Source organism: Chelmon rostratus, chromosome 23 (assembly GCF_017976325.1).
Source record: "Chelmon rostratus isolate fCheRos1 chromosome 23, fCheRos1.pri, whole genome shotgun sequence".
NCBI classification, from domain to species: Eukaryota; Metazoa; Chordata; class Actinopteri; order Chaetodontiformes; family Chaetodontidae; genus Chelmon; species Chelmon rostratus.
This window is the reverse complement of record NC_055680.1, coordinates 7,188,231-7,215,706: the sequence shown is the minus strand read 5'-3', so window position 1 is coordinate 7,215,706 and position 27,476 is coordinate 7,188,231. Positions and strand designations below refer to the sequence as shown.

The 27,476-nt window shown below is 41.7% G+C and overlaps 1 protein-coding gene across 1 annotated transcript in view; it reads left to right on the top strand.

Annotated features, from left to right (window-relative positions):
* The window catches only part of LOC121626256 (pyruvate carboxylase, mitochondrial-like), a 268,452-nt gene extending 243,065 nt beyond the window's left edge, over positions 1 to 25,387 (top strand). Inside the window, exons 22-27 of the mRNA XM_041964640.1 lie at positions 5,925 to 6,104; positions 10,256 to 10,430; positions 11,335 to 11,408; positions 20,864 to 21,004; positions 21,365 to 21,466; positions 22,522 to 25,387. Coding sequence (XP_041820574.1) covers positions 5,925 to 6,104; positions 10,256 to 10,430; positions 11,335 to 11,408; positions 20,864 to 21,004; positions 21,365 to 21,466; positions 22,522 to 22,671 — 822 coding nt within the window. The 3' untranslated portion in view covers positions 22,672 to 25,387. The remainder of the gene's footprint in view (positions 1 to 5,924; positions 6,105 to 10,255; positions 10,431 to 11,334; positions 11,409 to 20,863; positions 21,005 to 21,364; positions 21,467 to 22,521) is intronic.
* Positions 25,388 to 27,476: the final 2,089 nt, after the last annotated feature.

Below are 27,476 nucleotides of genomic sequence, written 5' to 3'. Positions count from 1 at the left end.
AAGAAAGAGTTCGACATTTCAGGAAATGTGCTTCTTTGCTTTCCTGCTGAGCGTAAGATGAGTTGATACCACTCTCTAATGCCTGACACAGTCGGGCACATAACTTCCTGTAAAACCTCATTACTTAGTGAGCTTAGTGCTGGTAGCTGGATCTTGTTACCTTATGAGAGCGCTAGGCTAGCTGTTTCCAGCCTTTTTATGCCAGGATAAGCTAACCGGCTGCTCTCTGCAGCTTCGTGTTGCACACACACAGATATGAGAGCGGTATTTAGCCTCTCATCTAACTCTTGGCAAATATGCGCATTTCCAAAATGCTGCACTATTCCTTTAAATGTCTGGTTTTATCTGACCTACAGTCCAAAAATTCATAGAAGACTAAAGCAAAAATATTCACATTTGAGGTGCTGCAAACTTTTTTGCTGAAAAATCCCCTAAACAGTTAATCCATTTTTAATCCATCCAATTTTCTGTTGATGGTCTAATTGGTTCCAGCTCTACTTGTGTCATCATCAGACTAATCTAATCTTCAGGAGGCAGTTCAGTTCTGAAAACTTTTCTCTCTCGCTCAGCTGCATCTGTCGCAACATGAGCTGGTCACTTTATGTATTTGTGTGTGCGTTCTCCTTTACCCCTACTCACTCTGTCACTTTCCTTTTGCAATTACAGGCACGTATTCACTCACCTCCCCACTCTAAACACACACACACACACACACTCAGTGTCTCTCACTTGGAGGCGGAGCACCTCGTTGTATTGCCTGTGGGGCTGCAGATGTCTACCGCTCTTGTCTGTTTGCCTCCGTCTCCCCTCCCCTCAGTTCATTTGTCCATCCCTTTCTTCCTCGCTCTCTCCTGCTCTTTCCGTCACTCTCTTCATCATCCTGTCCGCCGTCACTCCCTGCTCTCCCTCTCCACTTTCAGCTCGTCTCATCTCCTCCTTCATCGCTCCCTCCCACCTCCCCTCATTTCGATTAGACTTCCTTCATGTATCCCTAATCTTTCTATCGCTTCTCCACTCCTCCTCTCCAAGTCTCTCGTTATCGCTCCTCTCTCCTGTCTTCTCCTCTCCTGACAGGTACCATTCTTCACTCTGCTCCTGGCTCTGCTGGCTAGCATTACAGAGTGAGTGTGTGTGTGTGTGTGTGTGTCCCTCGTATTTGCCTTCTCTCTCTCACACACGCACACACACACAGTGTTCTGGACGATATAATCCTTTGCCCAACAGGGGAGTTCAGGTTTGGATAGAGTCACAGTTCAAAACAAACTCGAGCAAAGTACACAGACACATGACACACACACAGAATCACTGCCATGCTTACACACACACACACACACACACACACACACACACACACACACCACAGTGCCAGATTTCTGCTGCCAGGGGTGTGGAATCATGCAGGACCACTTAGTGAGAGCCGAGCATCAGCCAAAGTGAGAAAGACGGACAGACGGCAGAAACAGAGTGAGAGTGAGACAGGGAAGAGGACTACAGAGGTGTAGTATGAGTAGAAGCAGCCGGTCAAAGTGCAGAGCTGGAGGTGGATGAGGGTGGAGCGGGTCTTGTGTGTCAAGTATGATAATATGAGCCTGCATGAGGAACTACACGAGGTTACAGATGAGTTTGAGCGATGTCGAGAGAGATGGAAAAATCAGAGTGCTGCTGCATGCTGAGGGGAAAAAGCAACATTAGTGAAAACAGAAAATATTATGTGTTTCTGTCCAGTTATTCATGAATTATGTCAGATTGGTGAAGCAGAGTTGAAATGAGAAATGTTTTGATAATTTGCTCAGTATAATAAGACCAGGTAGTTAATGTCAGATACTCAGAAGTGGCTTTGGATTTTCTACAGGATTGTAAAAAATCTGTCCAGTCTGTATGATTAGAAATGATGTCACTGTAAAACTCGGCTCTCAAAAATAAGAAAAAAAGCAATAAAGTGAGAAAATGTTGCTTAAAATAAGAAAATATCTGCCAACAGAACAGGACAATTTCACTTAGCACATTTAAAACAAGTAAGAAGCCACAGTTACCTTAAAAGCAAGGATGGAGCGAGGTTCACCACTTTGTGAACACGTGATGTGTAGAGGAGATTACCTCGTGGGCTCAGGAACACACACAACTCTATTTGGTGAACGCAGTTTGTTTGCAAATGGTTGAATTGTGAGTTTATTTATATTTTACAGTGTCCAAACTTTTTTTTGAAGCTGGGTTGTATGGGAGACAGCATAAAAAGTCCTTCTGAAACCTTTATTCTGCCAATTATTACATTCATTTCATCATGGCCACTAAAGAAACAAAACAAAAAAACTAATTTTGAACCTCAACTGAACAGCCCCACAAGGCTGTTACTGTGTCTGGACTATTCTTGTGCAATCAGTTATAAAATGTGGTCAACATTAACAAAGACTTGAATGTAAAATAGCAACTTTCATTTTCTAGTGGATTGGGCTTTGTTCAGGGTGCAGATTACTTACATCAGTCCAACTGATGAAGACACGGCGAAGGAAAATGAAGATTTTCTCTCCACAAATTACAAGAATTGTTGTTGTAAAGAGAAAAGGCAACTGCACGGAACATTTCAAAAGCTAAACTTCCCCTTCAAAATGTGATTATATCCTCAACTGTGTGTTCTGTATATAAAAGACGTCTTATCAGTTAAAGTGAGAGGCAGCAGTGAAGAGTCTGAGCTTCACACAGGAACCCAGGATGTGATTTACCTCACGTCTCCCACATCATACATACATAGCTCACACACTGCTGGAAATAAGATGTTCTCCTCCTGCGTGTGAGAGACGGCTGGAGGTGTGTGCTTCATCAACAGAGATAGATCGATAATGAGAGTAACACTCTTGATGTTACTGCGGATCAAAAAAAAAAAATTTGGCAGAGGGACGGAGGAAAAGAGTGATGGACACAGCAGGCGGGTGATTCACGAGGAAAGAGTAAAGACTTTTAGTGTGAAGACGGAAGATGGTAGTTAAGCGAGTTAGAGAGGGATGGAGTAAGAAGGATAGTTCATGAAGACGGATAATAAAGAGCTGGAGAAAAAAAGAGAGAAATGGACTCTGGAGACAGACTGAGCCAACAATGGGGAAAGAAGGAGAGGATTCGGGCTGAAGGTAGACGAGGAGCAGCACAGTCATCTTGTGTTTTAGATAGTAACTCAGCAGTGAGCTTTTGTTCCACAACTATAGCAAGTTAATGGCCTCTCTGGGGGTTTCAACAGCCCATTCAAATCTCTTAAGCTCCTCTGTAAACAGTCGTTCTCTTAAAGCAATGTATCATTATTGCCTCTATTCACAAACCCAATCACAATGAGCTTTAGGTGTTGCGGCGGGGAAGTGCTGAAGGGAAGTGCGCGCTTGTCTCAATCAGCAGGAAGTGCTCCTTCCTTGTATCTTGCTGGGAACGCGATGATTTGCTCGCGAGGCTCCTTTGACAATTTGCAAAGTGGTCGGGACTTTAACAGGCACCCTGGGCTGCTTTTAAAAGATGTAGCTTGTCACTGGGAGATTAAATATACAGCCAGAAAAGCCAGAGCATGAGCCCCTGATCCGTCTCATCAGGGTCCAAATAGAGCTGCACAGTGGGAGGAGCGATTTCAGGTGTGTCCTGGTCGCACAAGTTCATTTCATTTTCTCCACAGAGCTGGTTACAACATCATTAAATTACAAACTAGTCCAAAAACAAACAGAAGCAACTCAAACAACTTTCACAATCAGATCTTTAGACGTTCATTGTCTTATAATCTGACGTTCCATCTCACCAGCCAACGCATCAAAAGTAAACAGCCGCTTCTTTTTCTTACATTGCCAGCTTTTTTGGAGCATTTCGATGAAAACTGATATTCGTGAATCATCACAGTAAATGCAATGCAAATAAAAAAATGTGACTCTTTCAAATCACACGATCTGCTTTCCTCCCTAATATTTTCAGAATCTGCCGACTTCAGCAGCCAGAGGAGCATTTCCAGCTCTTAACAGAAAGGTCCAAGGTCTTTGGCTGCTGAATAAAGAAGACAAAACAAATGATTTAGTTTGATATTAATGAATGCCCTTCATGATGGCTTTGACGAGATCATTCTAAAGCGTTTTTCTTTAAACTTGAATAAAATCTGATCTTTTGATAAAGATAACATTACAGCACAAACACATGGCCCAAGGCCTCAGAACTGAATGTATTACTCTGGTGAAGTAAAGTAAAATGAACTGAACTGACTACATATCAATAACAGAAGGCCTGGGTTATCAAATGGTTGAAAAGACTTACACGGCAGAGGCAATAATATGCTATATGAAGAGAAAATACTTTAGTACACAGTTTATCCTACAGTGGAGGATTCTGTCCATTAACACAGATGTTTTACACAGATGGCATTTCTATCTCCAACAGGTTAGACTGAGGAAGTTGGTCGTCCTGTCATCTCTGGAGACCAAAGGCACTTACACAAACACAAGTTGCTCAAAAACTAAAGTGATCTCAGGGGCCTCACAAGCACTCGAGCCCCAGGAGGGTTACGGTAATCCCAGAGCGGCGTTTGTGCAGACATACACGTGTATCCTCACGCTGGGTAATTTGGCATCACATCTCTTAGAAATGGGTGTCATGTTCTTTGTTGGAGAGTTCTTTAGGGAATTGATCTATAGTGGCTCACTCATTCCCTTTTTTTCTCTCTCTGCCATCTGATATCAGCAGAATGCACTAATTGCCATGAAAATAGGCATCTTGTAGAGTGCGGGCCCACTCTTTGTTCTCCCTCATCCTTCGGCCGTCCACGCTTACGTTTATAGCTCCTTCAAACTTCGGGTCAGACTCAAAGCCGGGACACGGGCCCTCTGCTGGTTTGAATTTTGAATCTGAGTTTGGATCCTGAGAGACTGAATGTCTCTGTTGTCTGTTCCCTCTAATCAGCCTTTGACCCTCGCTCTCACTTTGTAATAAAATATGCAGAGCGGAGTACAAACAGGAAAGTCACCCAAAGTCGGTCTTCAGGTTTTTTATTGCTGTTGGTTCACATGACTTGACCCCTCTCGCTCTTTACTGGTCTAAATACCAGATGGAGGTGAACAGGAAGCCTTAAAACTGTTTCCATTCATTGTGACAGAAGAGTATTACGTGCAATTGATATTTGCATCAGTGTCGTGTTTGCAGTCAAAAAAGACTCCACTTATCACCATTATGCTAATAGAGACTGCTATCACCATAATGAAATGCCATTATAAATAATGAAAAAGTGAATACATGTGATTTTAATGAATGTCTTCTCTCTGGGTTTTCATGTTCAGTCTGTTTTCACAGAGAAAGGCTGTGTAGTTCAGTTTATGGCTGCCGGATCAAATGATTAAAGAGACTGTATAGATGTAAACATCTTTTCATTTCTCATCTGGCTCTCCTGGCCCTGTCTTCTCTCTGGGTCACTCAGTACTTAATCTTCATAGACAGCGTCTTCATTAAAACAATGACTCTGTCACCACTTTTCTCCTTTGGTGAAATCATTGTGGACGTGCTGACAGGGAACCACACAGCAGGACTTTACAGAGAAGAATGGTGCAGGGTGTCAGACGGCTGCTGCAACTTCTACCTTCTGGGCTAAAACTAAAAGCAAGATTGCCTCCTGGAAAACTGTAATATCATCCTGAATAGATTCTCCGCGAGAGTTTTTCTGATGTTTTTCAGATTAAAGGGCCAGTGGTCACACACCAAAAGAAATAATAGCACCTCTCCTCAGCCTAAGCAAAACAGAGATATTATCTGCGCATTGAAGCTGCAGACTATAGAGGCTGTGGTGAAATACAAATACCTGACTAATGCTGGCTCTTCTCCTCATCCTCCTCTTCCTTTTTCCTCCTAAATGAAATAGGGGATTTAACATATAGGCAGTAACACAAGAGTTTGGTACTCACACTGCCTTTGTCTCTCAGGTGACTCCATCCTCTAAGATCGTGGGTGACCTGGCCCAGTTCATGGTGCAGAACAACTTGACCAGGGCAGAAGTAGAGGAGAGGGCGGACGAGCTGTCCTTCCCCCTGTCTGTGGTGGAGTTCCTGCAGGGATACATCGGGATACCACATGGAGGATTCCCTGAGCCCTTCAGATCTAAGGTACAGTAGTTTGTCCTGTACACACACACACACACACACATCATTTTTTTCCTCCTGTAGTCATGTGGATTTCTGATCACTCAGTTTTCACTCAATTTAAATTTTAAATGCCATTTGGAACCACTTAAAATTAGTCAGGCACCAACGTCTGCTGAGGCAAAAGCAGTAATTTAAACCACAAAAACAACTCCGACAAAACGTTTCATCACTGTCTTCTTCACTTTGTTTTTATGTAACCAACACCTACTCCAAACACATGCAGGAGAGCCCATTTCAAGGCACGTGTATGCACAAGTGCACGCACAAACACACACGCTCTCTCACATGCTTGGTTACTTCTGACAGTTGCAAATGGTGAAGAAAACCATGCTATTGCTCTGTCCTCACATCTCCTCTCCGTTTCTTAGCCTCTGTCTGCTTCTCTTGTCTCCTCTCTGCAAGGGAGAGACTCTCATGCGCATCAGGGGCCGACGGCTCCAGGTCTCGTCGGAGAGTCGCATGAACACACACATGAATAAAGGCAAACTTGTCACTTTCTCCCCAAATCCTGCGGATATATTGGCGCACTTGGCATTTTCACCGCTAACATCCACAGCTGTTGAGCGTTTCATTATGTATTATCAGTGAGCTCGCTGATGCCTAAAATGTGAATTATGTGGTGTGAGACCCTGTCTGCACTTAAGCCACCATGTGTGGCTGAGAATTAAACAGTTATGTGCAGTCATGCAGCTACAGAGCATTTGTAAGTAATTTTGGAGAGCCTGACACACCAGGTCTAGAAAATAATTACAACATAATTAGTCATCTATTTACTTCCCCCCGTTTTTTTAAGAAACCGCACAATTCAGCTAATGGTCATTTTTTCCTGCTCAGTCAAGTTCATCTATATTTTTAGCTTTTTGCCCACTTAGTTTATTAGCTTCTTCGTGTATTCAGTCGTCTTTCCTCCTCTTTGTTTACCTCCTGTCACCCTGTCACCGTTATCATCAGCACTGGCATACAGTTGAGAGATTATTTTATCAAATATTTGTCATTTAGCTTCCCAGGCAGTCATTTTTCAGTTTTGACACACACTGCGCAACCCTGTGTCTGCTACCTCTCTATTAGTGTCTCTCAATCTGTCTCAAGTTTCCCAAGAAATGTGGCACAGGAGTTGGTCCTATTAACCAAACTGCTTCTGTATGCATTCAGATCTTTAGGCTTCCAATTTTCCTCTTATTTCCAGTCATCACTGGAATACTTAATGCTGAGAGAGGCAGCCATGCCTCTGCAGCATACACACACGCAAAACTTTCCATTTTTGAACTTTTTTCCTCTGCTACCTTTTGTGTATTGTGAAGGGGAATATTTGCTTTCCAACTCTTCGCTGTTATCAAATGTATTTTCCGTAAGGTCCAGCCTGCTCGAACTATTCATTAAGCATATAAAAAACAGGCCAGAGCCGTAGTCTGCATTACAGTGTTCTAAGGAAATTCTTAACACACGTGGAACTGCTGCCAACTTTTCATCTCAGCCAGAAAGGTCAGAGTTTTCCTTTGAAATCTCCCGTCTGCCTACAATCCACCCTTGATATTTCATGCACAAACACCAAGAGGCTTTTTCTCGCACCGCTTACTGAAGAACCCATCTCTCCATCCCCCCGATTCAGTTAAATTCAGAGTTCAGCTTGGGTACAAATCACTTCTGCTCTCCTTTCGCAACGTTTCCATTCATGTGCCTGTTGTGTGTGCCTGTGTTTACATGCAAGTCACTCACTGAATATCTTGGAGTACTTTTCGAGGATAAATCGAAATAATTGGTGTCAAACTTATGTAAGTTTGATGAAAGGCGAGAAAGTAAATTATTTTCCTGAAACAGAGCAATGTTGGTTGTCATCATTTACTGCTACTTCACTGCATCAGTTCCACTTCTTGGAGGCTTTGTGTGTGCATGTAGCTTTGGTGTTATTAGCTCATTAGTTTGTTGCTGTAAATTTTCTTGCACAAATTTGCATGCAAACATCGACATATACGCCCTATTACAGTGCTGCATGCAAGGCAGTGAGATATCGTCATCCCTATGTGCTGTAGCTGAAGGTTATTTTTGCATGCATTGCAGCATGGAAGAAGTAATGTTTGTTTAATGGAGCCTTGGTGGCATTAATTAGTTGGTAAGCATTATATCACACACTCTCACATGCATTCATCTCAGTCCCACAGACAGTCCCAAATGTAAACAAGTTGTTTGCATGCACGGGGAAAACTTTCCAAGGCACAAAGTGGTAATTGAGGCGTTTCCTCATCTTAGTTCTGTCACGCACAGTTCATTTGCAGCAGCGTGGGCGGACAGAGTGAATGGACAAGGGAGAAGAGAGCCAGGAAGACAGGAGGGCAACAGAAAGAAAGAGGGAGATGGTACGAGGATGAGGAGGGAGAGAATAAGAAGGCCACTGGAAAGAAAGTGAATTCAAAAATAGGAACAAATGCAGAACATCCTTTAGCACCGCAGTGAAAAAAAAGGGAAGAGCAAAAATCACTGACAATAAAAAAAGAAAGGGAGAGTGGGAGTGTGCGTTGCTGAGTGGATTTAAGACAAACGAGGAGAAAGAGCAAATAACCTTGAAGGAAAAGTTTGTCTTTCCTTCATTTGTTAATGCAGACACACACAGTCACTATCTGTCTGTGTCTCACACTTAAACAATCAGGCAGTTTAGGTGTAAGACATCCTCAGAGGATACAATGTTAATGAGCAGGGACTCCAATGAGCCTGCCGTCTTCTGAAGTGTCTTTCTCTCGCACACACAAATGACTCAGCTATCTTTGAACTGTTAGCTCTGTGACTAACAGCATTGCACCGGGCCCTTTTGTCTGGAGATTTCCGCAAGGCACACACGTGCACTGACATACATAAAGACCGGTGAAGATATGAAACACACACCGGCTAGAAGACAGTAGCACACGCACGCACACACACACATTCACAAACATACCAATGGATATGCACACACACAGGAGACAAACCGATCAATTGAAAGTTTCACGTGATGCACGGCATGCTATGCTGAAAGTGGAAATGAGTGAAAACCACATAAAGATTATCAATACAACACAGCGTGTTCAGGTCGGCAATGTTTATTTTAACCTGTGGAAAGCTAAGATAAATAAAGGCACACACACACACACACACACACACACAGACATAGATACAAAAAGCTTTTGCTATGAGCTCTTTCTCTTTGTATTTTTCCAACAAAAAAAAAAAAAACCAATTTCTGTAGCAGACTAAATAGGCTAATAGTATGGAGATTCTTCTCCCTGTGCGCCTGTGTGCGTCTGTGATCTGAGGAAATCTGTGAAGAGAAAAACAAAACAGCGGCCTTTAGGCGAAACGCCTGTCTCTTGACATAATCTCTTCTCCAGACATTATTAGTAGCGTCAAATCGATTGTCTCTACAAGTTGTGTCAGATACCAACAACTGTGTGGGCAGATAAAATGTCTCATCATTAGTTTCATAGCAGCCTCCACTTTTCACAACTATCCTCTTTCTTTCCATCTTCCTTCCCATCAGTCTTTCTCCTCTATTATTTCTAAGAAGGAGCGAGGATGATGTGTCACACATGCGGCAGCGCTGCAGTCATCTGTGATAGGCTGATGGTTCTTCACTGGAGAGATGAATTGAGTGAGGGTGGGAGAGACGGAGGCAACTGAAGTGGATATGGCTGCGGATATTAACACAACAGTGGTGCCTCTTTTTATGCAAATTAAAAACATAACTTGCATCAAGTTTTAGATTCTCTGATTCTGGTTTCTCACCTCGTCCTCCTTCGTTCCTCAAAACAGCTCGCCATGTATCTCAGCCTCCTCGCTCTGTCAAACCTGAAGTTGCTCAGTCACTTTGGTGCTTTGTCAGGGTGCAGCTTTCATCCAGACGTACTTGTCAAGTACAATGTGAAGGTTTTACCTGCGCTTTATGCTTCAGCCTCCCGTGGGGATGTAAGGGGTGGGAAAACATTCAGAAAGACTAAACATGTGCGACTTTGAATAAAAACTTTAATCTGTTTGTTTCCCCTTTCTCTCCACTGTTGTGCATCCTCGCACCTTTTATCTCCTCCTCCCTCTTTTCCTCTCCTCCTCACTTCCTCTTCCTCCTCTCTTTGTACCTCCCATCCCAGGTGCTGAAGTCCCTGTCCCGTATCGAGGGTCGTCCTGGTGCCTCGCTGCCGCCCATGGACTTCAAGGCCCTGGAGGAGGGGCTCCGAGCTGCGCACGGCGATGACATCACCCCTGAGGATGTGATGTCAGCAGCCATGTACCCCAAGGTGTTCCAGGAGTTCAAGGAATTTACTGGTGAGAGGGCGAACGTGATACTCGCTTTAGATAATTATAATCGATCGAGAACGGGAATCAACAAAATGTACTACATTTTTTAATTATGTGCATTTGATCGCACTGGATCTGTTACATTGGATAAGTCATGGCATTTGGTCTTGTTCTCACACACTTTCTCATTCTCATTTGTATTATTACTGGAGCTTGAAATTAGCAGCCAACCTTAAGTCAGGAACACTCATTATAAAGTTCAACCAATTGTTGTATTTGGCACTTCAGTCTCACATGTTGGAAAACAATCACATGCTTCAGATTTGGCGGAGGGGAGAGCAGTTGAACCCCAAAGCGGCAATCACCTTTCATTCAGACAGTGAATTTACATAATACACAACTAAGAATCCAGCAGGGAGGGGTGCTAGCGGGAGAAATCAACATAACCGTAACATTTTTTTTTTAGCAGGCATGAGTACAGCAGCGTGTAGCAGGAGGCAGCAGAAGACTGCAGTGTTGGAAGTTTAATAGGAAGCCTTCTAGACGAGTCAACATTTTCAAACTGGACATTCAGCTGCTTGGATTAACACAAGCTTAACTGCTGTGATGAGTGAGGACGTGATCGTGAGGCGCTTTAGTTAGTGTGCAGTCGTTCCTTCGCTACTCCGACTTACACCTGTGAACCTGATCTTAATCCTCTGTCGTTTTAGTCCATTTCTGATATCAAATACAGGCCCTAAACTGGCCCGGTTTTTAAACTGGCATCCCCTGATTTCCCCAGGTCTTAAAATATCTGTGAAGTTGTGTGAATCTTGCAGGCGCTTTCCAAATACCCAGATTATGCATGAAAGTTAAAGATCAGACAATCACACATTGTCGATTCTGGTTCTTTGTGACCGTGAAGGATTAAAATCTGTGTCTCTTTTCCCAGCTAACTTTGGTCCAGTGGACTGTCTCAGCACCAGGCTGTTCCTGGACGGACCAAAGATCGCCGAGGAGTTTGAGGTACGCACCTTCAGACTACAGAGCGACTACAGAAACCCCAGGCCCTTGATTGAAAGACGTGGGTCTCTAGCAGACAGAAAGGGTCTAATGAAAAGCTGTTGCATTATGGGAGGTGCAGGGACTACAAATCAGGATATGTTGTTCTTTGCAGAAGATATTTTGACCGTTTCTTTTTTGTAAGTCCTTTCATTTTCTGGAAGTCTCTTTTTGCTTGAGAAAGACAGTTCAGGCATCTATTGCAGGATCTCTGCACTATCACAGCACCTTTTTAATTATGCTACAAATAAAGATAAATAATGTAAACATGGAACTGAACAATAGGTGATGAGTGCAGTTCACAGAAATGGTGCAATAACTGGTGTGTTATCATTCAATAATTCTCACTAATAGTATGATAATACATTTAATGTTAAATAGCATGTATTTCATTATCCATTTAGCTCCTTAATGAATTCTGCTGTAATAACAGTGCCATAAAGAACAGACATTATCAGCAGGAAATGACTTTTCCATAGCTGCAGATGGCTGAGGTGTGATGCAGTTTTCTGCAGAGTCACCGTGCAGTGCTGATAACACAGTGGGGAGGACACAGATATTAACACTTTATCAAGGGAACAACAAACAGCTTTTCTGATCCCTCCAGCCATCCGATTGGCCTCCCCCGCACAAAAATAACAACTTCATTTTGTCCTATGATATTTGAGAGCGGGCCAGTGAAAGGCACCATGGGCCAATATCTCAAACCAAAATATGATTGTTAGAGATTTCTAAAGCTTGTACCGTCCGTTTATTCTCCAACAGGGAGGCAGCTGAACTTCCAATGTCCAACAGAGGAATAAAACAAATGAGATGAATTGCTTTGCATTCAAACAAATTAGTGGGGCACGGGAGTGTAACAATCTCTTGGCGAGAGTGTATACTAATAAGCTGTCACTCGCAACCGCAAAGCCACGAAATCTGAAACTGAAACCGTCCCGGGGAATATCGACGTCTAAGTAGCAAACAGTTTCCTGTCAGCTCCGAAATGTTGCATAAGCACAATCAGCAGGCTGGAAATTGGCTTCAACGTTCTAGAATAAACAGTCAGCAGAAATATTTCAAGATGTCTGCTGTGCCAATCGAAAGTTTCTCTCCGAGCAGGAGACGGCAGGTTTGAAGATGCTGTTTTTATCCAGAGAGTGCCGCGCAAACAGAGAATATTTCAGGAGAATGACAGCGGTAGCCGCTTTGATGAGCCAAACTCAAACTGAAGCGATTGTACAAGAGATCGCCAGATTGAAGAGAGAAATCCAAAGAGGCCGTTGAAACTACTGACGCTAACCTTTGCGACAGATGTCAAAAATCCAACGTCGGATCAAAGCGAAATTTTGCTTTGCCGCTGAAGGAGATGTTGGAAGAGTCTGTCACTCAACATGTTGTTGTGTCAAGAAATGTTTCTTGGTAAGATATTCCAAACTTTATATCGCTTTTTTAAAGGATGTAGCAGACTCCACCTTTTTAGCATTTAAATTAGGTTAAAGTTTTCTTTCTAATTACATACAATTACTTGGAGAACCATTTGGCTGTTTAATACTAGATTGTGAAGAAATGACATAATGTTGGAGAAACAGCACTCCATTATATTTTAGTTTTATTTTCTACTGATCTAATGTGCTGTTAGAGTGCCGATGGCGTACTGGGAAAAACGTTCTTTTAAACTGGCACATTTACACAGCAGGACACTGTATGTGTGAGCAGATGGCAGCAGTATGAAGCAGTCAAACAGGAGGTGAGAAAGGTCAGAGATACGATGGCGGTGACGTTTTTTTTTTTTTTTTTTTGAATGAAACAGGTGGTAGCGTGCATGCTTGTGCTGCAGGATGTGAGAGTGAGTGATGAGAAATGGTGATGGGAGTGATCTTGTAGAAGTTTGTCAAGGAGGATTTAGTTTTTTAGTCTCGGTATGTAAAATAGAAAAATGTTGCATAATGCAGGCTGAGTAGCAGGTACTGGTGCTGACATTCTGCATTGTTAATGAATTGTGGTTCCTGGACTGTTTCATTGGAAATTCAAAAACTGACGTAAGCTTGCAGGAAAATGGGTCATGACTTTGAGTTGTCATTTTGTTGTAAACATACGGAAATGTGACTCCAGTAGAATGCTGCCTGTCAGGTCAGGCAGTGCAGGAGTACAGGATTTTAAAGGAAAGTTTCTTGTAGAGAATCCCTATGCTCAGTTTCATCAGCAGCTCTTATTCCCTTAAACCTGCTACTCTCTCAATAGGAAACCTGCTCAATTCTAAAGGCAATGAATTCCCCTGAAATTGATTTCCCACCTTTGGAAAGTCTTGTGTTCATTGAGTCTGTCGTACATAAAGGACTTGGAACTGTTTTCCTTTGTTACGAGGACAAAACCCTTCAGTGTTCATACTGAAGTGCCGCCTGTGGACATCACTGATGGTGTTTTAGTTAGTTTCCCCTGACCATACCAACATTTCTTGACAAAACTTCAAAAACGTGAGCTTTTTAAAACCTCACGGACCAAATTTATTATTTTCCAAGGTGTTTTAAAATCCACTTTTTGACAGCTTTTTGCATTCTGTGAAGTCCTGTATTGAAAGAAAACTATGTAAGGCTGCTACAGCGACAACTCATCATTCTTTAATCCCCTCTTCAATATTTTGTTTTCATAGCTTAAATGAAATGCGTTTTTTTCAAGTGCACTTTTGTGCATTGATGAAATTAATATTTGCACGACAACATGAAAGGGGATCTTCGTTCCCTTCAGCCACCGGGTACCTTTCACCATTTTCACAAGGCTCCTCGTCTACACTCATCATGCATCTTTCATACTCCTCTTTCCAGCAGCAATAGTTCCAATTATAATCCCAGTAAAACACTAACACGCGTCTTTCATTATAAAGCATCTTTTCCTTGGAAAGCCCCGTCCTTTCAATATCTTCTAGTGAGTCTCTCATTATGAGTAACACACACACACACACACAGATTTAACTGACAGTGATTCAGAAAGGCCAAAGGCAACCATGTTTAATCACTGCTTCATTTTGCAGTAATGGTTCCAGGCCGGTGTTAATTGATTTTTCTATATTATGAGGGACACTGGGAGCTACCACTGCTCTGCTGCTGTATTATTATCAAATAATCAGGAGCAGCATTGATCGTGTTGATCTGATATTGATCCTAAAAACGGGCAGCCCCCGCCCCCCCCGCTTTCTTGTCAATCACCCCATGGTGTGTATTATTTGATGCATTTGTTAGAAGAGACCGACAGCTTTTTGAGTGTGTTAATTTGGTTTGAAGCCACAGTTTGGTGTGTGCTGTGCCGTTCCTTTCAAATTCCTCCAGCACACTAAATGGTTGGCTTGAATAAAATGTTCATGATTTGTAGGACAAACAATATTCATCAACAAAAATGACAAGACACTTTTAAAAGCTACAGTTGTAGAGCAGGAGAGATAGACAGCTTCCATGGCACTGAAATTGATTTTCTAACTGCTCCTCCTTTAAAGTGAGAAACCTTGTATTTAGCCTGTCTCAGCCTTCAGTGACGCACTTTGCTTTTTTTCTCTGGAAGTGGAAAACTTGTCATTCAAACAATTTCCCAAATGCAAAGCAGTTTTTTTTTCTACCCTCACTGCTGTTTATCTAATCTCCAATCCATCAGAACTGTTTTCAGACACTCGGATTTGCGCTCAACATCAGTCATTGCCAGAAACAAACTCTCACCCACTGTTGCCATGACGATGGGTACTCCCTCCAGATCAGGTCCAATTAGCAGTACCAGGCAAGAGATGGAACGAAAAATGTTTAAAAAATAAATAAATAAAAGTGACCTGTCACCTGCAGCGAGATGTTTGTCGGTCTTGTACTGTGCAGAATTCCTCAAGGGCCAAAAGAAGCTCCTGTAATGGGAATAATTGATCTCACTGTTCCACTGCCACTCCACTATGTGGCACATATATATATTCCACTGTGTTTTGTCTAAGAGGACTGCATTTACAAACAGTATTTATTTACAATCAATTTCAAATCATTCAGTTTTATGATGTTCAGTAAGAACACACCACTGGATGCACATTGCTTCAGTGTCGTCAGATGTGACATTTCCTTTGTCTGTGGTCATCTCTTGGAATATATTAGTAATCTGGCAATCAAGCACCTTTCACAGAAGAACTGAAAATGTTCAAACATAGACCTCACTGGCGAGAATGGAAGCTGAGGTGTGTGTGTGACATGATGTGATGCCCGTGTGAGTGTTAAATATGTTCGAGACAGGTTGGCTGTAGGCCAAGTTGAATGGCAGCTGCTGCAACCTTTTGAGATCTGAATCAGATTCAACCAATTGTTAAATGTACAGACAGGTCGTGTGGGGTGTTGTGGACTGTCAGTCTGTCTCAGGACTATCAGAAGTAGTAATCGTTAGGTGCTCATGAGAAGCACATTTATTTTTGTGCTCATGCATGCTGACTTTTGCAACGCTGATTGCTTTGTAGAATTACAGTCAGCACTGTTAAGGCAGAGAGGAGCCCCGGGGAAAGTAAACAGCATCGTGCTATAAGGTAATTTGCTGAGTTTTAAACTTGGGGTGGTATCACGCACTACAGTGTGCACAACCCCCCACCCCCCTCCCATAGAAAACTCAGGTGCGCCTTTTTTAATGTTGAATGTGTGAGTCAAGCCTTAGATGCATAGAAAATATCATGTAACAGGGTTTTGTAGAATATATTTTTCGCCACAAAACCACGAAGACAAAGCAGTTCTACAACATTTAGCCTAAAAGATTTTTTTCTGTTAAATTATCTGCAGTAGAAAATGTTCAGAGAACAGCTGAGCTGATGAGCCTTTGTTGGTGTTTTTGGTAAATCAACAGTGACACCAGCAAAAGACGGCAAGTGGCCATTACTGATGACTCTTTGAATACTTAAGCAAGGACACTATTACCTTTATATTTTGAACAAAAGCTGTTTATGAGCGTTGACAGCTAGTGTGTGAAGCATGCGGCGGAAATCTTGATCATAACAGATTTCAAGCACCAAATCTTTTTGAGCGCTGAGCTAGACATAAAGCCCCTGAGTAGCTGATGCTGGGGGAAGTAGATATAAAGGCTTTCACAGTAATCATTTGGTATTGTTTAGCACTTCAGTTCGAGCCTGTTGTAAATCCAGCACAAGAGCCTTATCGGCAAAGAGTGAACAGTGACTGTTTTTTGGGTTTTTTTAAGTAACATTATTTTTTAGTGTTTTGTAAATATTCAGAGTTGTACATCATTGCTGCTTTTTTCATTTAATTGAATAAGTAGAGGACTGATAAGCTGGACAAAGCCCACTTAGGCACGTGTCTCTGGAATTGCTTTTGAAAGACCAAATTACCACTTTGTGAAATAGCATCTGAAGGCATTTATATACACACCTACACACGGGTGACAGCAACAAGAGGAGAAAAAACACTGACCTATCTGGCATGTGCTGATGACTCAGAATGGTATTAATCATGTTTGACGGAAATATAAACGCAGATTTTCACATACATGGACCCAGTCATACACACCCCGTCAGCGCTAACGTGCACAGACACCAACACACACTCACACCAAGCGCAGTAATATCATTCCTCTGCCACATGCAACACAAGTCATTAATACAGTCATATCAAAGACATGATGTGAAGCATAGTGCGAAACTTGTTTGAGTCAGAGAGCGCCGTGCTTCAGGCTGCTCCCTAAATAAATGCAAGCAGCATGTGAGGGCCGTATGGATGAGAACACTGCACATACATCTCTGTGATATGAACCATGCATAGTGCAAAAGGGGTGCTATCACAAGTATGGTAATCGGAACCCAAAACTGAGCAGCTTTGGTTCAATTTTATCAACTTCAAATCCATTTATGTAGTTTGTTTTGGGGCGTGGAGGTCATGTTTAATGTTACCCAAAATCATGTCTTTAATTTGACTTGATGCTTTATATATAGACAGAGACAAGGGTCGTGTCAACAGGCGATTGGCTCGTATCTCGTCAGTTGGAGGGATGATCAATGACTGGATTCTACTACTCTGAAATTGAGGCAGTTTTAACCAACTTACTCTCAGAACTATGATATTATAAAAGTAATCTCTGCATTTAGATTTGTTCCTAATGTTCCTAGTGGAGCGTCTTATTGGCTGCTGAGCCCCGTTAATCAGCACGTTCACCGTCTCTTTTCCAAGGATCTGAAACACTGCACCTCCGTTCTCCATATGTCTGCTCACCAAACTCTGCACTCTGTGATTTTAATTGTGATGTTAAATAATGTCAAATGCAACATGATGCTGTGATATTGTTGCACAGAGCAAAGACTCACACAAATATTTTGAATAAATGTTGACTCTCTCTTATAATGTTTCTTGACATAAATTTAAGTGTGTTGCTTACAGGCAAAGGTTTGATTGTTGCAAAGCTCCATCAGACGCTTAGATATTTATTATATGCATGTCCTTCACTGGCACACAGCTTGCACAAAGGCTGTGTAAGATCTTTAGGCTCACTTCTTGCACCTGAGTAAAAGCCATATCTCCACATACGTGATGACCAGCAACCTTGACCAGCCACGATTGTTTAACGCAAATGCCGTCTCTAATTCATTTCGAGTACTTGCCACAAATAATGCATTTCAGTTATGTTACGTGTGCTGTCGACACAGCTTGAGGAAAATAAGTATAAAACCCTAGAAAAACATTTAATTGACAGCGGTGTTCCAAAGTCGTGATTTGATTCATGTATTACAACGCACAGTCAACACAATGCACTCAAGTTGTCATTTCAGCTCTGCATGAAACCAGCATACGTACACACGGTTACATTTTAAGACAAAATCATCTTCAAAAGCGACTCTTCAAAGAGACGTGTACTGTATTTTTCATGGGGAGATGTAGTGTTGAAGCCACGCATTTGTAAAAAGGGAAGGAAGTTTTGTTTTTTGCAAAGAGCTGCCAAGAGCCCAACAAAACAGCACAAGCTGAAGAGAAGTTCAGTGTAAGAGTTCAGTGGAGAGAGAAACACAGATGAAGATTGAGCAGCAGAGAGAAAGGAAAAGCATGCAAAGAAAGGTTTTGTTACCAGATATGGAGTGAAGGAAACAAAGAGTCAGAGCACCCACAGAAGGAGAAAGCAGAATGAAAATTGAGATCAATACATACCTGCAGCAGTGTGTATTTCTGTCTTTGCAAGGAGACTTAGTTTGGAATATCAATGGAGGCTCGGCAGCCAAGATGGCAATGTGAGAAACAAAATGGATATGTGTGTGTGTGTGTGTGTGTGTGTGTGGGGGGTGGGGGGGGTGGGGGGGGGGGGGGGGGGGGGGGGGCTTTTCTGGATATACAGAAAAGAGCCACAGACGGATAAAAGAGAAGCTAAAAGAGGCAGATGAGGGAAATTAATAACGGCAGGAGAGACGGAGTGGCCCCAGAAATAGGCAGCAAATAACAGCATGAAACGTAAAGCCGTGACACATGGGAGGACTGACAAAAAGAGAGATTGAAAGTCAGACAGAGGAAGTTGGACAAATGGAAAGCGGAAAAAAATGAGTTTCCGACCGGTGAGATGAGAGATTTGAGAAGAGGCGTGAGATAAATGAAGAAGTACAGTGGCCGGTGTCGAGGGGGAAGACGAGCAAGACAGAACGCAGCAGTGACCAGAATTGATGTGAGAGGGGAGGAGTGTCTGGTGTTGATGCACAGAGAGAGAGAGTGATGTCTTAAAACAACACTTTTACAGGTGGCAGGTAAAGTCGCAGAGTTTAGTTGTACTAAAGGCTTGGAAAATGTTTTTATATCCTCCAGAGTGCTGTCTTATCTCTTCCCCTCTCCCTGTCTGTCTCTTCATCACTCAGATTGTCATTCTGTCTATAGCACTTCTCTCTCCATTTGATGCCAGAATTGATATGTCTGGTGAAAAGCCTGTCTGGTGCAAACACACAGAGACCCAGCGTAGACCCCTATCACGTGTTTGTGTTGTTTTTCCCTCCTCTGAGGTAGTAGCTTAGTGCCTACACAGATACAGTCATGTGTTTATCACAAGACTGTACAAGGTGAAGCAGAACTCCTGTGTTTTTATCTCTTCCATCAAAATGTGTTTTTAAAGTGTCAGATCAGCATTTAGCTGAGCTGTGCAGATCCCCAGCTCATGTCGGCTCGTGTTTGGTCAAAATATGAGGGTGTTGTCACCTCGGAGCTTTCTGTTGTGGTTCAAACTAACTCTGGTGCGTGTGTCTGTGGAGCTTTGAGTTTGTTTAGGCTGGGGTGAAAGCTGTCAAACAAATTCTTGTGCAGACTTAACCTGAGACCACCAGGAAAAGAGGGTCTCAATCCACTTGCAAGCATCCTCTGGTGTGTGTTTTTCTCAGATCTATCAGAAAGTAAAAAGGAGTCAATAGAGTTATGTTGTGTAAAAAGTGAGAGAAACACAGCAAGGTACCTAATCAGTTATCAGTGTTTCAGGGCCAATATATAAATAATGTGAGCCCTCCCACCAGGCCTTTTTCATGGAAGGCATTTTGACACTGTAAAAAAGCACAGGTGTAAATAAATCAGTGACGGCTGAATTTCCATTTGGCTGCTTCAGTTTTAGGATCCTGGTGTTGTGCATGCTGGCCTATGGTGCTTCATGTCAGTTATCGCAATTCTCAGTTTCCGACTACTAAACAGCATCCAAGTCATAAATACAACTGGGAAACAATAGGTTCCAAATTAGATATGTCAGAAGACAGAAGTACCTGAAAACCAACAAATATGGGCGCCTCACATGAGCCAGCTGCTGCTGTTCACTGTAATTAAACCCAAATTTAATGATGTTCTGATGTGACATGAAAGCAGCATCACTGTCACAGCCTACTGGGACACTTCCTGCACCTGTGCTTTTCCTACTCTGACAAGTCTCAATGTCTGCCGTGGAGCTCCACATGTTCCAGACATTACAGGCCCATTAGATACATTTAATTTGCAGAGTTAAGCACAAATGGCCAGCTGATAAGAGCACACAGTAACTCATTTCATGTAGTGCAACAACAAGATGCACATAAGTGTAAAATACTGAATTATTTATTTATTATTACTTATTATTACACAGTCTAATTGCAGTGAGGCTACAGGAGTCCCCTTTCATGAATTTGTGCATGTTTCTCTGCCATCCACCAAGTGCATGCTGGGAAACATTCCAGCCCAGCCTGAGGGTAAAAAGAAATAAGAAAAGGAAACATTGCACTTGTCTCACTCCACTAACTACACTTTTTAATTTCGCCAGGCTCTGCAGTCTCTTTTTATTGCTTTAGCTGGACTTGTGAGCTTGGCAGCCATGTATTAATTTCAATTTTGTAGCGTAATTTAATTTCTGTCCCTTCCTCCTTCACACTCTTCCATTTTCTCTCTTCTGTCCTCCCCACTTGATTCAATCCTCCCCTCCTCCCTGCCTTTGTTTCATCTCAGGTGGAGCTGGAGAGAGGGAAGACCCTCCACATCAAGGCGCTGGCACTGGGTGACCTGAACAAGGCCGGCCAGAGAGAGGTCTTCTTTGAACTGAACGGACAGCTGAGATCTGTGCTGGTTAAAGACACTGTTGCCATGAAGGTACGCAGAAGCGTCGGAGGGAGGCATAGGTTGGTAGGTGGATGAAAGATAGATGGGGATGGTCTGAGAGAGAGATACAGGTCTGCGGGTAAGCGATAAATAGATGGATAAAGGGAAAAGCTGATGTTGGAACCGAAAAAAAGGTTTTCTGACAGTCAACTTGGCAACCGCGGCTTAATTTATTCACAGAAACAAATGACTGCGAGGGGTAGATGGAGGCTCAGCAGGGAGGAATGTTTTGATGGGTGGTTGAATGTGGATAGAATATGGATGTATCGTTGGCTGGATGAGTGGATAAATGGAGGCAGGCATGTGTGGATGACTAGGATGCATGAAATCACTCTTTGTTCCTCCACCCAGGAAATGAAGTTCCATCCCAAAGCTCAGAAGTCCATCAAGGGTCAGGTGGGAGCACCCATGCCTGGAAAGGTCCTGGAGGTCAAAGTGGAAGTCGGCTCTAAGGTTAGTTTATTTTTTCCTCAACATTTCCCTTTCTAGCAGATTTGATCAACTTGGGTTAAAGGGTCAGTTCACTTATTTAAAAAAGTTGATATTTTCTCACTTAATTCCAGCAAGTATCTAGCCCTGCAGCTAGTTTTGGTTTTAGAAAATCGTGTTCATTCTTTGATCAGAGCTCCTCGTTTAAATCACAATTGTGCTACTTTTGTAATTGTAAAGTTATTGTACACTTACTATGACACATTTGGCTTCTTTTGGTAAATAGAAACAAAACTCTCTTCAGAAAAATCTGCCTGTATTTCTGCAAGTAAAGTATTAAGACAGGTCTCATTTTTAAATCGGTACAGAAACTCTCAGGTATCACATCTGCAGGATAATACAAAGATTTGCTACACTGCGCTGTCTACTTGAGATTTCTGCCTCTATACCAGTGCAGTGGAGGTGTGAGCAGTATTGGAAATTTTGGAAACAATACCCAGTATTGTGTCTGAGATTCAGTGCAGATACAAGAATGATCCTTTTTTGTGCTACCTTGCTTTGAGGAATATAAATGAAATCAGTTTTTATTCAACAAAAAAAGACAAAAATGTTAGATCAGAAATTGTCTGACAATAAGTAGTTTATGAATCCGACTAGACGCTCAATGCCAACTTCCAGTACTTGACAGCTTTCAGCACTCAATGCTATGAACACAGTTGGGTCAATGCTACGTAACATTGAAGTCCAATAACCAGCTCTAAGAAGGTGAATTGAATTAGTGTTTGTGGTGCTCACAGTACTGAAAAATTACATTTGAAAAAGTTCAACACCTGAGCAGTAGCTATGTTGTTGGTAATTTGGGTGAACCGTCCTGTCAAATTAAACCTCATATTCACAGTAAGTGTAGTTACTCTGATATTTCCATTTATTGTTTCTAAAGTCTCCACAAAACCAGCCGTTATGTGCAGGGCTTGGAGTCTATTTTCCTGGTTAACCTTCAGCTCGAGTGCTTGTTCAGTGGTCTGTACATGGGACTCGTGTTTTTAATGCTCTGTGAACTGTCTTCATAATCATGAAAGGTGGAGAAGGGTCAGCCGCTGTGTGTCCTCTCGGCCATGAAGATGGAGACAGTGGTCAACTCCCCGATGGCTGGGACCGTTAAGGCAGTCCATGTCACGACCGATGCCTCCCTGGAGGGAGATGACCTGATACTGGAAATCGAGGAGTAGAGTGAGAGTGGGAGGGAGGGGAGGGGGGGAGTTGTAGACAGGAGTTTGACAATCTGATTCTGTAAAATAGTGAGGTGGAGGAACAGAGAGGATTAAAAAGAAGGAAGAGGAAAACAGGAATCCGTTTTCATAAAGACAACTCATCTAGTAGTAGTACAGCAGGACGTCTTGCCCCCCAATATGTACATATTCTATTTGGTTAACATATCCAGACACCTGATGGGTGGAAAGAGTAGATAATAAAGTGATTAAATAGGAATTCCTTATTGAATTGTACCACGAATCAAGCGTATTTCTTGAGCGTATCTCTGAGGTGATTAGGTCAAAAAAACTTGTATATCTCACTACATCTATTAATGTCCTGTCAACTTGTGGAAAATAACATTTTAGACTGACATTATTTATTTGAATTGTGATACATTCCATTACTTAAATGCTAGTCTTAAATGTGATTAACTAACATTAATAGGGTCGTAACAGCTACTTGAAATTAAATGCCACAATTTCCATTTCTATGCTGTTGATGTTGCCTAATATATTCAAAGTGAGTAGGTGAAACTTAATATTGATGACTACTTCATGTTTTTCTTTTAAATCAGCAGGGTTCAGGCAAAGAAAGATAGGTTTGAGGATGTATTACCAAATCATTTTTTCATACGGAAACAAAATTTTCATCTTTTAGCATGCTCGCCTTTGCAAGACATTAATAATCTCTGACATTTGTCACAGTGCATTCTCAGAATGTGTAATCACTGGTAGCCTCTTTTTTTTGTCGGTGAAAATTTCAAAATTGTTTTTTGGAAAATGCAGCACACTGAGGCTGAAGGAAAGAAAATCACGGTGTTTTGTCCAATGTGTTTTTAATCTAAACATATTTTCACAGTGTAAGAAGCACAAAAAAGCAAGTGGCACAATTTTAGGTTGACAGGGAAAAGTATATTCTGTTACTGTATCATTAATAGTGGTTGGTTTACATTTTTAGAGATCTCTATTGGTGTTGAAAATGTTGTCCCATTCACACCTCTCTTTAAAATCCCAAAGCAGAAGCTCGCTGCAGTGACATTTTTGAAATGAAGCTGTAGGCTATGTTGGAAACACCGAAAGGGGATTAGAGATGTGATTTTTACCTCTGTTATAGTTGGTTTAAATGCAGCTTTCTTAATCCAAAGCCAGCTGTAGGGTGGCCCACTAAAACCAATTCAGCTGTATCATTTTAGTGGCGTAAAGTGTTATGGTGGCTTTTAGGCCCTTTTAGTGTCTCTGGTTTAATAGTGTGATGATGGAAAAGTTGTCAGAGGAGCAGTTCCACCGTGTCTTCAGAACCAGGCAGACATTATGGTGAATGGTCTTCTGTCTGCATGGGGATTTTAATGCTAGGTGTAAATGGGATTACATGGTGGTGTAATGGAGGCATGTAGTGTTATTTTCTGAAGCTCTGCTGATTAATTTATGAATTAATTCTGTCAAATGATGTGAAATTAGCCGGACTAATAAGAGACTCTGGAGATTCCCAGTAGCAGCACTTGGCTTTATATTTCTAATGCGTGTGTTTGCATAAATGAGTCTAAATGTGTGTATGTGTGTGCCAGCAAATTTAAAGACAAAGTCTACCAGTCTCCATGACGTTGCATCTCCAGAGCTGAAAACATATTCTAAAAGGAAATGAAATATTCATACGCACACACACCCATGCAAAATATTCACACTAACACTCCCAGCTCTCGAGTGCTGCCTGGATCAAAAGAAAACAAAACCAGATACACTGGGCAGTGGTGTGGCTACATCTCCACAGTAACACTGTGTCTAAAACATTAAACAGCAATGCAGCATTGACCCCACTCACTTTCTGATGATGTAGTTAAATACTGAATTAAACTCACTCAAGGTTCAACTTTGTTTTAACTGTTTTCCACGACTGTAGGCCTTTTGACCATGTGACGATTTTGAATTGAATGTTGAGGTATCCTGACCAGTGAAAGTAGATAGAGAACAAGCAGAGAAAAAAAATAAATTACTTTTCAATTACAGTGGGAAAGGAAGTGTCACAGTCTCCTTGTAATACAGTGAAGCATGTAGTGTTTGTGACAGTGAGCCAGAAAAGACACTACAACAGCTTACTCTCTCAAAAGGTCCGTGCACTTTGATAGAATACATCGATCGAAACACAAAATTAAAGTCTCAGTTTGTACTCGACTGGGTTGTTTCCAGCATTTTTGCTCCATTACCTCTGAGAACGAGTCCCCTTTCGAACTATGCATCAATACTGAGCAGCGATGCCGTGGCTAATTAGAACGCTGACATTCGCACTGCCATGCCTCACTGTACCTGTCCTGACTTTATCAATCTGCTTTTGAAATTGGTTAAAAGACATGGAGATGAAGGCGTATTTTTGACAAGCTGTTTGCACAATAAATGTAAAGTTCCCCCCCTTCTCTCCTTATTCGCTTTCCTTGGTAATCTGCTTTCCCTGCCTCATCTATCCATCATGTTTTCCTCTCCATCCCCCACTTCCTTCTCCCAAAAGTGTATATTTGCACATGTAAGATGATGGCATAGACTCATGCAATGATGTTAACTGTATCGCTGTGTTTCTCTGTGTCTCAGCCAGCAGTAATTCTAACAGTTGTGTTTATGACAATGTTCTACTGTGCAGTGTCTGCAGGGAAAAAAAAAAATAAATCAGAAAAAAAGTGCTCACAGCTGAAAAATGTTATTTCAGACAGTGGAATATAACGTTGACCTATTCTTGGGCTTATACAGGAGGTGACCTGTCGCAGGGTATGAAAATATGGTCTGTGACATCTATTTTTGCTTTCTGTTGCTTTCCAATGTGTGTTTTTATGAAACCATCCAAGCTGTTTATTTACTGCCTCAGTTTAGCTGGCACAACTGCCTGCAGATCCAAAATGTCTCTTGGAATTTGCATAAAAAATGTCGACTAGTTGTCAAGTTTTCTTTCATTGTCTTATTTCTAAATATTCCTACTTTGAAATTTCAGTTTAATCATTTTAATATTCTCAAGTAGTTTACATTTGCTTGTTTAAGGAAACACTGAGCTAGAGTGCACAAAAAGGGAAACAAACATCAAGTAAATGCGATAGCTGTTCTTGTTCTATCTATACTTACAAATAAAGATAACTATGAATCTGCATTGTGTTGGTGTGTATTACATAATATACAAAGTGTGGCAAGCAACACTGCAGCACTGTGAGAACATGGGCACAAAGACTCGACTGAAGGCCAGCTTTGGTTAATGGTTTTCAGGAGCAAATATCATCACATCCCTGCATGGTCCTGTCTGTCAAGGTCTCACTACAAAGCAGCCTGATCAGCTCAATGCCGGCCAGAGTAAAATATATATTTCATTTCTGAAAGCATCAGCCTGTCAAATAGCCGCTCTTTCAGCATTGTGTCCAACTACTAATTAGATTAACAATAAATGTTCAAGTGAAAAGACTGTTTCATAAGCCAAAACCCTGCAAGATCAATGCAAGTAATTCAATTAGACTGTACAATTCTATCACATTTATTACCATAATGCGACAGGGATATGCTGGATTGTTGTAGCCAGTCAGTCTTTGGGTGATTTTACAGAAGCGTGCTTTTTCTATTTTCTCAATCCATCCTCTCTGCACATCAGATTCGACTTTGCATCTGGATGTGTGGAAGGATTTTCTTTGTCTGATGCCTTCTTAAACAAGTTAATTCCTGTTGGGCTTGACGCAGAGCTACCCTGACATCCTGCTGTCTTTAAACAGGTTCTTCAGATCTGATTAACCACACTAAATCTATCAAGGCTGTTGCTCAGCTGGCAGTATTGATCAGCCAAACACTGTTTGGTGATTGATGAGTTGATTGGTCATGCTGGCAGTAGGCGCTAGTTGACATTCTCAAACCCATGTATGGATTTAGTGAAGCCGAGTACCACCAATAACAACACACCACTAAGCCTTGCACTTTGTAAACTGGGTTAACTAGAAGTGTCCAGAGAGGAAGGGTTGCTATGGTTCCAGGATAAAAGAGTAGCTTGATACTTAATTGCCATCAGAATAAATCAAAGGGGCAATCTTGTTGCAGGGTGGATGTTATGACCCACTTGTCAGCTGACTTGAGTGACAGCTTTGATTAATAACAACATAATCAAATTTGCATATGTGAATAGAGAAGTGGAAGATAACAGTCTGCCTGCTATGACCTTGATTGGTTTGTTGATGCCACGGAAAACAAAACTATGATGGTAACATCTGTCACCAATTCATAATTTTACTGAAGAAACTAGAGGATTTAAGTCGAGTGGAAACTGCAGTTATTAAGACTATTTCCACAAATCACCCACCTGACATTTTCTTCAGTTTATGTGCTTTTAATCAGAATACTAAATGTCAGACTTTTCACATGAAGACAGCAAATGTCACACAGTCCTCTGTTCTGACATAGATAAAACTGATAAAACTGATTGTATGAAAAACAGTCTTTGTTCAACTTATTGTTTTTACTCAAAAGTCTAGTGACACATTCAATTCAAGCACACATCTATGAATTCCTTTCTGTGGGTTTCACATGCCGTCACGTTGTGTGAAAGAAGCGAACAATCAATTATGCATTTCACACAAATTTAAAACAACAAAAGAGTCTTGAGTTCTCTCTTAATGAGGCCTCTGGTGGCCTCCTTGTGGTCAAAGCAATAATTTGTGTTCCAGTTGAATATTTATGCTGTAATAATGATCACATACTAATCTACAAAGACAGATTAGTCTGTTCTAGTGTGCAATGGAGAAATACAGCGTGTCATACTGAGAGAAAAT